The 13,524-nt window shown below is 36.3% G+C and overlaps 1 protein-coding gene across 2 annotated transcripts in view; it reads left to right on the top strand.

Annotated features, from left to right (window-relative positions):
* LOC127513427 (serine/threonine-protein kinase PAK 3) overlaps positions 1-13,524 on the top strand; it is a 51,794-nt gene that overhangs the window by 33,044 nt on the left and 5,226 nt on the right. Inside the window, exons 6-15 of one of the 2 annotated variants that reach the window (XM_051895184.1) lie at positions 1,612-1,674; positions 5,904-6,056; positions 7,427-7,601; positions 9,063-9,126; positions 10,403-10,451; positions 10,538-10,650; positions 11,376-11,493; positions 11,595-11,694; positions 11,822-12,018; positions 13,190-13,327. In XM_051895184.1, coding sequence (XP_051751144.1) covers positions 1,612-1,674; positions 5,904-6,056; positions 7,427-7,601; positions 9,063-9,126; positions 10,403-10,451; positions 10,538-10,650; positions 11,376-11,493; positions 11,595-11,694; positions 11,822-12,018; positions 13,190-13,327 — 1,170 coding nt within the window. The remainder of the gene's footprint in view (positions 1-1,611; positions 1,675-5,903; positions 6,057-7,426; positions 7,602-9,062; positions 9,127-10,402; positions 10,452-10,537; positions 10,651-11,375; positions 11,494-11,594; positions 11,695-11,821; positions 12,019-13,189; positions 13,328-13,524) is intronic. The other variant, XM_051895185.1, reaches the window with a different exon arrangement.

The raw sequence follows: 13,524 nt of genomic DNA, 5'->3' as shown, positions 1-13,524 counted from the left end.
TTTCCATTCAATTATGTTGTAGTAATGAGATGTTATGTCTTTTAAATGATATATTTCCTCATAATAATGAGATGTTATACCCGACTAATGATTATAAACTGTGGTTGATCTGTTTTGATGAACTGTACATCAATAAATCACAACAATCCTGTGCTCTGGGCACTGCCATTGATACAGGCTACAGCCGAATTTATTTTACTATACAATTTGAAGCTTCCACTTTTCAAATGTGGACTGTAATAAAGGCCTATTTCCCATGTTGTCACGTCACGTACAAAATATGTCGTTTTAACAAAATATCTCCTTATAACGGGAAAAGCATGTTGTTTTTATGACAAAATGTCATTATTATGAGAATATATTGTTTTATACTCCCCGTCAATCATTTGATCCCTTAAAACTCATCTTTGAGCACCAAAATGACATTTAAACTTTTTTTTTCTGTGAAAAAAATTCTTCATGCCTTAAAATAGCTTGAATGAAACTCTACACCCTTGCCTCATTTAGTATACGCGGATCTATGAATATGCAAATTAGCCCCACCTCCACTCACTCACACACCAGCTCAGAGATCCACTCGGACAACTTACTGAGGTGAACGCTGCACAATGTTATCGCATATAGTTCATCATAACATCGTAATATACATCACACACCCACTATATTGCTGAATCTACCCGATTTTTCATATCATGGCATAGTAATGATATGCTAAAGCCCTCCGGCACTTTGAAGTGATTGGTTACAAGGTAGTAGTCAGAAACACCAGCGATTTCAAACCGTGTTTTTGAGACTGTCTTTTTTTACTGTATTTTTAAAGAGAAAATGCTCAGTGATGGTATTGACTTATGAATTTGCACATGGTTTGTCTTAAAGCATATTAAAAACACCACATAGACATATAAACAACATTAAAAACTTGATTTTTACCACAGGGGACTTTAATGACTTTAAATATATCGTTTTAATGATATAACATCTCGTTATTAGGAGAACATATGTTGTTTTAATGACATAACATCTCGTTATTTCGAGAAAATATGTTGTTTTAATGACAACATCTTGCTATTACGATAAAATAAATGGTTTAAACAACATATCATCTCGTTATTACGACAAAATTGAGTGGAAAAAATAATATGTATGTGGCAGCAGTGCGCCACCACAGGCTACTAAAGAACACGAATGACAGTTAAACACTCCCCAGATTAATGTGCGTATATCTCAAACTGAGCAGCTCTTTATCTGACATTTTATCTGGCACAAAATCTGGTTTTGCTGGGACGATTGATCTGATCTTTATACAAAAACTTTACAGTTCATAGTCACCAAACAATCAAGCTGTCAAAGGGGTGGCAAATGAATGTCCATGTTTAGACCGCAATAATGAAGTTGCTCACTCCTTTTCTTAGTTGTATTTTCCCCCTCGCCCATTATTTTCACAATGATCTCACCTCCAAGTCACCTTTCTCTTTTGCCTACCTCCCTCCTGTCACACTTTCCCTCCTATCCTCTGTTGCCTGGAATCCATTTGTAGTGTTTGAATACTTTGTGAGGTTTTTTTTGTGTCAAGTAAAATATCCTCCCGTTCTCAACCTTATCATCATTCAGAACCGCCTCCTGTCTTCCGGGCCACCTCTCAGCCTTAGAACCTGCAGCGCGTTATTTGACAAGGTAAAACTTCACCTTTATACTGTACGGCACTAAGGAAGCAGCATCATTTGGCAAAGCTAATGCCTCTACTGTGCAGCCATAAGTCTTGCTTAGAACTTCACAGAAGCTTATGATACCTAAACACATGATATAATAGGATAATATGATACCTAAACACATTGACCCAACAGCACACTGAATTTCTAGATCTCAGGAAACTCTTTATAGAGTATGTAAAAGGCTTGCCTGAGCTAATCTCAGTAATATCTCTGACACAAAGTTTTATTTCTCATCTAAAAAAAACTGCAATGAAAATGTAGGTAGGAATACAGTAGGTAGGAATACAAAATGAACATATGTAGTTCATTTTTAAAATAGTTTTGCCAACTTTTAGGAATTCTCCAGTTTTTTATTTCTTGGGGTGTTTAAAAGAAAGAAATTTAGGGGCCTTAATGTCAGTTTAGGTCATTTTTATATCATTCTTATTTTTTTCCCCCTCTGCTTGCTAGCTGTATCTATAAAAAATGCTGCTTGCCTTATTAAATACTCCCTAAACTGCAGTTGACCATGAAAACATACAACAACAGTGTCACATGCATGCAAGTGTGTGTATGTGTGTCTTTTATCTTTCGCCATTCATCTCATACCAACAGGTGCTGGACGCTTCTGGAATCTCTTCCTTATATTTCAGGTTTAGATTTTTTTTTTTTTTTTGGCCCACATTCTAGTTTCTAATTGGCAGAGACAAAATATGAAAATGCATGTGATGCTTAATCCTGTGCGTGTGACCTTTACACCAATAAGGATGCTGTTTTAACTCAGATTCACCTTGTAGAGCATATGGGTTCATTTAATGCTTACTTTTTAGGAAGTAGACTGCTTTGTTTTCAGTTGCCTTGGGTGTTTTAATTACCATGCATTTTGACAAAACAAGTGCTCTGAATTGAATGTTCAGAATGTACACTTAAAAATAAAGGTTCTTAATTGGCATTGATGGTTCCATGAAGAACCTTTAACATCTATTGAATCAAAAAATTATTGAATCATCTATTTCTTTATAGTGGAAAATGTTCTTTTTGATTTTTAAAATGTTCTTCACACTAAGAAAAAAATTGATGTTTACTAAAAGGTTCTTTGGGGAACCCAAAATGGTTTTTCTATGGCATTGCCACGAAGACCCCCTTTGAGAGCCTTTATTTTTAAGAGTGTAGTTTAGCGTCTCAAGCCAAAGCTTCTTTTAGCAGTACAAATTTCAAATCCTTTCATAATTTAATCATCACAACATTGCAGCTGGTTTTCAAAGACGTTGATCCCAAACCTCACTTGTGTTGTCGATATGTGTGTTTGTACTAAATGGGTTAGATTATGCTATTTGATAGTAAATGATAGTAAATCTTTGGGTTTTCACTGGTCCTGTGAATATCTATTCCCATATGATAATGCTGCCTTTAATAATTTCAGTTCTCTTAGTCTCAGTTGACTTTGTAAAGTGTCTATGGTGGATTTATGAACTACTTTAACTGTACAATCCTTATCCAGATACACATACCAATCAGACATAGCACAGCAATAACAGTATAATATTAGTCCCGTCAGCTGATTAAAACACACATGAATGTACATAAAAATAATTAGCAAACTAACATAAGGATTGGCATACTTAGCATACATATATCTTGTGCTGCAATAAATAGTATGTACTGTATACTGTGCATAGTATACACATTTTAAAAACATTGATGGCCTGCCACATTTGCAAAATGTGAACTGCACTGGGTACTGTATCTACAATGCAATTTGCTTTGTTTTACTGTGTGATGAATGAACCAGAGGTAGTTACAGCAGTTTTGACTCATTATTTGATCAGACAGACAAAAGTAAAAAAAAAACTGAAAACTAAAATGTATTTAAAAATATAACTATAACTGGACAAATTGACTGTGACAGTGTCATGTGGCAACAATGTAGAAAACTACTCAGTTCACTCAGGTTTATTTATGACGCCCTTTAGAGGTTGAAATGTACGGAGCCCCTAAAGGGACGTGGTGGTGGGAAAAAATTGGGATGAGGGGAAAAAAAAATCACATCTTTTGCGTTCCCTCGCAAAGATATTTGCGTTCCCTCGCAAAGATATTATCGTTCCTTTGCTGTGAGCTCGGAGAAACACTTCCTCTTTAATGTCCCGCTGGCTGGCAGTAGTGTTTCAGTCAGCTCAACACAAATGCAGCTATTTCCAATCACAGTAACCTAGACAACGAACTACAACAACCCAATTTTCCTCAAATGTGCTTTATAATAAATTGGTCATAAATTGAGCAGGTGGCAGAGAGACAAGTCTGAGGGGACCGTCTGAAAAGTGCAAAACCTAAAACTCTTTTGCTGAAGTGGCTTTGTTTTATATTATGAAAAATACTCAATAACTTCACTGTAACACACTGTACTGTCACCAAATTTAGTTCATACGTCACTGCTCTCCTGCTGGTTGTACTGGAGCACTTAGTTTGATAAAAAAAAAAAAAAAAAAAGCATAACTTTTATGATTATTTATTATGAAACAAAATCAATAACATATTCAGTAAGCAATTATCATGCAAAAGCTGTTATATGTAAGCTGCGTACCAACATCATTTGTGTAAAGGCCTTTATGTGCTACTTGCCAAACTAAGTGTTGTAGTAGGCTACCTATAACCAGCAGGAGAGCAGTAATGTGTTAACTGAATTTGGTGACAGTACAGTGTGTTACAGTGAAGTTATTGAGTATTTGTTTTTTTCATAATATAGAATGAGCAAAAGGGTTTTGGGTTTTGCACTTTTCAGACGGTCCCTTCAGACGTGTCTCTCCGCCGCCTGCTCATAGAGACTGATTTATATATTATAAAGCACATTTGAGAAAAATTGGGTTGTTGTAGCTCGTTGTCTAGGTTACTATGATTGGAAATAGCTGCATTTGTGTTTTAACATCGTTTAGCTCACAAGTTATCGGTGAATATATCGGCAACTTTACTGAACTCCTTGAGTTAAGCACTGAGTGCATTTCTTTATATTTGAGTCCAACAAGTTCAAACTCTATGAGTCGCGCATTATTTGTGTGAATTATTAACGTATGGAGCTGACTGAAACACTACTGCCAGCCAGCGGGACATTAAAGAGGAAGTTTGTTTGTCCGAGCTCACAGCAAGGGAATGATAATATCTTTGTGAGGGAACGCAAAGATATTATCGTATAAGGGAACGATAATATCTTTGCGAGGGAACGCAAATATCTTTGCGTGGGAACACAAAAGTTTTGCGAGGGAACGCAAATATCTTTGCGTGGGAATGCAAAAGTTTTGCGAGGGAACACAAATATCTTTGCGTGGGAATGCAAAAGTTTTGCAAGGGAACACAAAGTTTCTCGGGGGAACGCAAAAGTTTTGCGAGGGAACACAAAAGATTTGAAAAAACGTTTTTCCTCCCATCCCAATTTTTTTCCACCACCACGTCCCTTTAGGGGCTCCGTAGAAATGAGTCAAGTCAAGTCACCTTTATTTATATAGCGCTTTTTACAATGCAGATTGTGTCAAAGCAGCTTTACAGTGATAACTGGTATATAATTTTTGGCTGCACAGAAGCTCTTAAAGAAAATGGTGTCATTGTCCATCTTAAGTAAATTCAGTACTGATTCATTCTGTTGTAAGAATCAATAATTATTAATTTAGTTAATTTATCTATATCAGCACTGGAGTAAACAGTGATGTCATCATCCAGCTCAGTTCAGTTCACATACAATGGTGTCGATGCAGGCAGATCAAAACACTGTTGAATATCAAATGTCAAGTGTCCCCAACTAAGCAAGCCAAAGGCAACAGCGGCAAGGAACCCAAACTCCAACAGGTGACATCAGGTGGCAAACAGGTGTTAAAATGGAGAAAAAAACCTTGGGAGAAACCAGGCTCAGTCGGGGGGCCAGTTCTCCTCTGGCCAACAGTGAGCAGTGCATGATTATGATTCAGGCAGCTTTCATAAGTCCGATTGGGATCGCAAGAGTCAAGTATTTATTCCAGTTCCATCTAGTTGAAGTACAAAGTATTACAGGCCTACACATGACAGCTTGAATTATATATGTAGAACATTGCTCTCTTGTTTAAAATGCACTAGTTATGAAGGCTTCAAATGAGCAGTACAGGGATGAATTTGTGATATTAATTAATTGTGGATCAAGTGCTCAACCCTGTTTGCACTCTACTCGTGTGTGTCTGTGTGGGAGCGCAGCAAGGGGCTAAGACAACTTCTGAACCTCCTATTGCACCTCCGGTGTCTGAAGAAGAAGACGAGGAAGAGGAAGATGAAGAGGAAGAAGAAGATGAGGAGGAGGATGATGAGGTTCCACCCATCATCGCTCCACGGCCTGAGCACACCAAATCTGTTAGTACAGCATTTTTTTTTTTTTTTTTTTTTATGAACAAATACATGTTAAATAATTCTGGAGATGTTAGATTACTAGAATACTTTCTCAGGAGAAAAATCAGAGAAGTGGGAGACTTGGTGTGTTCACACTTGGCAGGTTTGGTTCAATTAAAGCAAACTCTTGTGATTGCTCTATTAGTGCGATTCATTTTAATAAGTTTGAATACTGCCATCCGAACCCTGGTGCACACCAAACAAGCGGACCGAGACCCACGTTTTCATGGGGTTCTGGTCCGCTTCCAAATGAACTTTGGTGCGGTTCAACTGAAATATGAATGCAACATAGACCAAAGACATCTAAACAAACAGGATGTGATGTCACAAGATGCAACCCTAAAAAGGACAGAATGCTCAAGGATACCCAGTCATCATATGAAGCTATGTTTCCCAATACAGTTCAGTATTAGTGTCAGAACCACGTCTCCTCGCAGCAGATCTTCACTCGTGTGTGTGTAACGGAGGAATTCCTGGCACTGTTTTAACTCCTTTACACATTTTATGAGCTTTTCACGAGTTCTCAGCTGGCAAAAATATCACCATATGTACACACATACAATGAGTGCTTTTAGCACACAGCAATGTTTTGAATGTTTGGTAAGATCCGTCACGAAATATATGTCAAAAAAGCCTTATCTTTATGCCTTTTGTTTTGTATCTTTAGGTTCAGTGTTAAAGTCGGCATGTAATCAAAGTTGACCCTATTTACTTTGTTAGTGCACATTACTAATCTTGTGGAGAACAGTTCATCCATGCAAGCTGATTACATTTTTTTTTCTTTTGTCTTTGCAATCTTTGATCAAAAAATTCTGAAAATGTACTTCCCCACAAGAATGACCTTCCTTCTCTGATGATGTCAATTTGACGGCTTGGGTTGAATGTCCCCTCCAACTGTCAGTCTGCTGCGAGCTTTTACAGTGAGCTGAATGGAACGCCCACTTTTCTAGATCCAATCATTCCCCAGCAGGAAAAAACAAGCCACGCCCTCTATTTTTCTCATTCAGTATTCTGCCTCAATTGGAAATACGTCACAATAGGCTACTTTTGTAAAGTTGGTTGCAACTTTTGGTTAATGGTGACTTTAAAAATAACTGTGAACGCTAAGCAAACCAGAACTAATTGTATCATTTTCTTTTTTGGTCCAGACCAAAAGAACCAAGAGAACCAAACTACAAGTGTAAACACACCATTAAAGTCTCTATTCGATTTAATCTTTTTGTCTAGGAGAAACAATTAAGAACTGTATCATATCTCCTTTCATCCCTATCTGTTTCTCTCATACATGAAATTCTATTTCTATGCGTTTACTCTATCACTGTATTTTTTTGTAGATCTTCACACGCTCTGTTATTGAGCCGACTGCACCTCCTGCTTCTGTCAAAGAGGTTACGACCCCTCCAGAGTCACAAGTCCAGCCTGAGAACACGTCTAGTACGCTGTACCGTCACACTGACCGACAGAGAAAGAAATCCAAAATGACAGATGAGGAAATACTGGAAAAACTCAGTATGTGGGCAAGAGTGTTGATTTTAGCTGCATAAGTGGTGGTAGAATGTTATTTATTTAACTGTAATAAGATACTATAGCAATATTTGGTTTAAGAGCACCAGTAACCCTGATAACACTTTATTTTGATTCTCCACTTTAGACATTTTACTAACTGACATTTTACAACATTTTACTAGCAGTCATTAGAGTATCAGTAGACTGTCTGCTTAATATCTGTTAGCACTTTATTTTGATGCTCCACCAACAGACATTCTAAGTAACTTTGCAACTACGTGTCAACTTACCTAACTAACCTAACAGTCTATTATCACTCTAATGAGAGTTAGTAGTTAGAGACATGTAGTTGCAAAGCTACTTATAGTTAGTAGAATGTCTAAAGTGGATCATCGAAATAAAGTGTATCTAAATTTTAGCCTTTAAAAAGTTATACATCCACTCAGAAATTAAAAAAATATATACATATATATAATATATTAATAATATTTCAATAAACTGATACTTCATTGTCAGTTCATTGATGTGGTATGATACGGAATTAGGACAAAGTTCATGAATGACAGAACTGTGTTGTAATATTGTTTTAGTCGCAATACTTAATACATAATTGTCAGGTTGCTTTAAATGTTCCCATTTTTAAAGGTTCTTCTCAAATAGCAGATAAGAAATTTTGAAATAATACCCTAGTGAGAATCACTAAAGAAATGTGTACAGGATTCTTATGGAATTTCATCATAATTTGAAACCTACTGGATCCTAATAGTCTTACTGGATCCTAATAGGAATTTTCTTGTTGTATTCCAACATTACATCAAAGGAAAAGTTCACAGTCTGATAAAATATATAATCTAAAAGTCGCTTCAGATAAAAGTTCCTTCCAAATGTATAAATGTAAATGATTATTATGATTCCCAATAAAATAAAATGCCCCTGTAGGACATTGAAAATAATTTAAATGACTCTCATAATCAAATTAAAGGAATCCTGTAGGAATGTCTATATACCCAAAATGATCGTATTTGATATTTATATAATTCTTATTCCATCCCATTAGAATCCTTTGGAGTTGGTTCCAAATTTTAATAAAATTCCAATACGTATCTTATGCACATTTCTTTGTTTAGGAATGCAGATCAGGTCTCTTTTGTGTGCACTCTGTGAATCATTGTCTTTTTTTCCATTTGACTACACATGTGATCCAGATTACTGACAGCACTAAGCACTAAAACAGAGATTATAGTTCTTATAACAGACAGAGATTACTGTTCTTACTCTGCCAGCAATACTCACAACACACACACTCAAACAGATCTATGTCACTGACCATCATTAACAATTATTTATATTGTTAACCAAACTCATCATGCATCTCTCTTCAGCAGTTAACCGTCCAAAAGCTCTGTTTGTATACATTTGCTTCTGTGTGGATATAGTCTTACAGGGCTCTCCTCTTTCTTCCAGGAAGCATTGTTAGTGTTGGTGATCCCAAGAAGAAATACACACGTTTTGAGAAAATAGGACAAGGGTATGTTTATCCACAGTCATCATCTGTGCACACATACCCACCCAAACTCACACACCACACCTCTCATTGGTTGGATGTCAGGTTTAAGAAGTCAAGAATAAAGAAATGACTACAGGCCAAAGAGAGGGAGAGAGGAGTTGAGTGTGTTTATAAGTTTATCAGCTGACCTCCTCTCAAAACAACTATTCACTCTAAATGATTTTTTTAACGGATCACAAAAGGCTGTTTTCTCAAATGTTTGCAAGTTTATGCTGTTCTTTTCCAAAAAACTAGATACTGACCAGTGATTGTCAAGCTCCAAAATGGACAAAAAAGTGACATAAGTAATCATAAAAGTAGCCCATATGACTCTTACACGGTATTCCAGGTGTTTGCATAAGGGTGTCAATTAGAGTAGACAGTTTTTTATGCTTTTTTTTTCAACTTTTATTTTTATTTTATTTTCTTTTCTTTTCAGTTATTGCATAGTAAAAATCATTAAATTAAACACATAAATTGGTTTATATTTCTTTATTACCATTGCGCTTCTGCCTAAATGATTTCAGACCTGCACATATTCTTGTCAGTTGCTGGCAGTCCCTGTATTCTGAGCAGCAAATACTGCTCCAGGATCAGTCCAAGGGTGTTTCCATGTGGCTTTAACCTGAATGCACCTGATCCAGTTGCACCCTTGCTCTATAATTCATGCACCTTGATAATAATCTGTGGCCTGGTGCCCTAGAAAGAGAGAAAGGGTGTGTGTTCATGGATTGACATGACCAATTAATACTTTCCAAGGGAGATATACAGCCTCATATATCAAGCAGAGCAGCAGCTTCTGTACTATGTACATATTACTCCTATATGTGTGTATGAGATAGTGGGGAATTATACACTGATGACACTGGTAAGATTATGTTAATCTTCATGCGTCGCTTTTTTTTTTTTTTCAGCCTTGTGTAAATACCCCAGTATACTGCTATGAGTATGGGTCAGACAGTGTAGAGGTCAAAGGTTAATCTCCCAAATGCATTTGTAGAAACACAAATGTAGTCTTCCAAGCAACGTGAGGTCATTAAAGCTAAATTAGAAAAATGTTAGAAAGTATAGCATATCACACAGCAGGACATGTGAATTACCCACCCATATTCATGTACATATTTCTTGAGAGGTGATCTCTGAGGGCATTAAGAAATCCAGTGCTGCCCTCTATTGGTCACTGAATAATGTATGAGTCTATGCTAAGTCACTACAGTATAGAAAAGTTTTAACCTGTTTCTCCGCTTTGTGTTTTAAGGGCATCTGGGACAGTATACACAGCTATTGACATTGCCACAGGACAAGAGGTAAATCAGATTATGTTTCGATCTGAAGAAAGCCTCCACATGGCCTCCTGCCCTTTGCTGACCTCTCTCCCTTTTACTCTGTTCAGGTGGCCATTAAACAGATGAATCTGCAACAGCAGCCAAAGAAAGAGCTCATTATTAATGAGATTCTCGTTATGAGGGAAAACAAAAACCCCAATATAGTCAACTACTTGGACAGGTACAACCTTCAACATTAATATATGTTAACTGACGTGTTAGCATTTAACAGAGTTCAATTAATGCAATTAATTACAAAAATGATTATTTTTAAATATTTATTTTATTATTAATTATTATTTTAATGACTTTGCTCTTATTCATTAACAGAACATTTCTATGTAAATTGTTCATGGAAGCATTCTCAAATACATTGTGACAGTTGGGGTAAAATAGTTGTTTTTATTAATATGAAATTATTAGCAATTAGCAAATTAAAAATAAAATTGCTATTATTTATTTGAATTAGTTTACATTTACTTTTCTTTCCTGAAAATAGAAAATAAATGCATATAACTAAATGGACTACAAATGACAAAAATATATATATTTAGAGACAAAATGTGAAATTAATCATGATAATGCCAAAAACGTATTGGTTATTTTATTCTATCGATAGCCATAATGTTAATGTCATTTTTAACAATTGTTTTCTAAATATTTTTCATGTATTATTTTCTTCCTTGGATTTAATGTTTCTGCTAATACTTTTTGGATAAAAGCATCTGCTATATGAATAATTGTAAATGCCATTAAAAAACTTTTTGTCCAACTTGAAATACTGAAAACTACCTATAGAGATGTACTAGACCTTAAATTCAGGTACCATGCTACTATCATCTTACTTCTCATTTAGTGGTCAGGTTGGTGCCTGTAATGTAAACTGTTTTCATCTTTCTGTCTCAGTTATCTAGTAGGAGATGAGTTGTGGGTGGTGATGGAGTATTTGGCAGGTGGTTCACTTACTGATGTTGTAACTGAGACCTGCATGGATGAGGGACAGATTGCCGCAGTGTGCAGAGAGGTAACAAATACACTCAATTTACACTACGTATTTACACACCTACAGACTCTGAATTACTATGAAGATCTGATCTGACTCTTTGGATGTGTATATCTTCACAGTGTCTACAGGCTCTGGACTTTCTCCATTCTAATCAGGTGATTCATAGAGATATCAAGAGTGACAACATTCTGCTGGGCATGGACGGTTCAGTGAAACTCAGTGAGTTCCTTTTATTTTTTATTACTGTTGTTATAAGCACAACTCACAAATTCTTCAGAAAATGTTAATGCAATTTCCTGCTATGCATCAAGACCAACGTCTTAACCCTCTCTCTTTCTTTCTATAGCGGATTTCGGGTTTTGTGCTCAGATCACACCTGAGCAGAACAAGCGTAGCACTATGGTGGGCACACCCTACTGGATGGCCCCAGAGGTCGTAACCCGGAAGGCCTATGGCCCCAAAGTGGACATCTGGTCCCTGGGCATCATGGCTATTGAAATGGTGGAGGGAGAACCACCATACCTGAATGAGAACCCACTCAGGGTAAGACCTTACAGAGCTTTATAAATCAACATTATACATATCCTTTTTCAAGAAATGGCAACTAATCCCAAATGCAGTAATTCCTACAACTGACGCTGATTAGTCGTTATTTGATAAGTTCAGTAGTTAACTTTGTTGAGGTGGCAAATCTCGGGTTGGTCTAAGTAGTAAAGCATCTGAGTTGGTAACACAAATGTTACTATGCTATTTTAAACATTCCTAGTTTTGTTTCCAAGGCTTGACATTAACACCTGCAAACCCGCCAAATGTGGGTGGATTTCAGCAGTGGCGTGTAACGCAGTCACTTCTACTAGCCACTTTGGTTGAATTTTTATATATATATATATATATATATATCTACACTGTATTATATATATATATATATATATATATATATATATATTTCAACTATAGCCTCCCCTCACTCACTCATTTCATTTGCTCCGGATAATATTGTTGGTGTTACAGGACTTGAATTTCAGCCTGGGATTACACATATTGCACATAATTTTACTCATTCCCGCAGATTTTGTTCTCATACCAAAGTGCACACACATAAATCCACCTCTCAGTACTAGACTGAGTTTTTTTCACTGTTGAAATACACACAAAATAATGTCAAAATGCCAGTCTTGGCGAGTATTTACATAAACACAGTCGGTTATGTTTTAAGTGAACATAAACGGTTGAGAAAGCGCATGTGTAACAGTTTAATGGATCCATGCGTCAGATCTTAAAGTGACAGCAGCCTAATATACCTGCAGCCAAATTATGAGATAATGTTAGCAATTTATATGGCAATTTTCCCCCATGTTATCGATGTTAAAATTGTGGCCAGTGAAAATGGAAATCCACTAGCCACAGTTGCTGGTGAACAAAAAAGTTAATGCCAAGCCCTGTTTGTTTTAAAGGTCTCCTACAATAGATTTACATACATGCAAGGTCAAAAAACACTTTAATTTTATCATAATATACATTGCAGCATCACCCATTTTCTCACAAACAGCTATATTACACATTGCATGAAAGACATTATTTGAAAAAATAAAAGTGGTAGAAATTACATTAATGTGTGAACATTTACCTTTTTTTTGCTGCATTGTAACTTGGATTGGATACACAGACTTTTCTATAATTGTTCCACTACATTAATGTTTTTCCCTTGTGGTAGGCCCTATATTTAATTGCAACCAACGGAACTCCAGAGCTACAAAATCCTGAACGACTATCCTCAGTGTTTCGAGACTTCCTGAACCGCTGTCTAGAGATGGATGTAGACCGGAGAGGGTCAGCTAAAGAATTGCTGCAGGTAACAAACTACGCTTCAGACATCTGTATTACTGTATAAAATACAGTAATTATACAGTTTTTTTTTTACTTCATTTGTACACATTATACAGTACCTCATACTATGCAGAGCCGCAATGGTCCACCATTTCTGTTTATTCGCTGTAGCAGCTGGAGATGTACAATATCTGCACCAAAAAACATTACAAATGTTCCTGG

This window comes from Ctenopharyngodon idella, chromosome 5, assembly GCF_019924925.1.
Source record: "Ctenopharyngodon idella isolate HZGC_01 chromosome 5, HZGC01, whole genome shotgun sequence".
NCBI lineage: Eukaryota > Metazoa > Chordata > Actinopteri > Cypriniformes > Xenocyprididae > Ctenopharyngodon > Ctenopharyngodon idella.
This window is presented reverse-complemented; position numbering and strand designations above follow the sequence as displayed.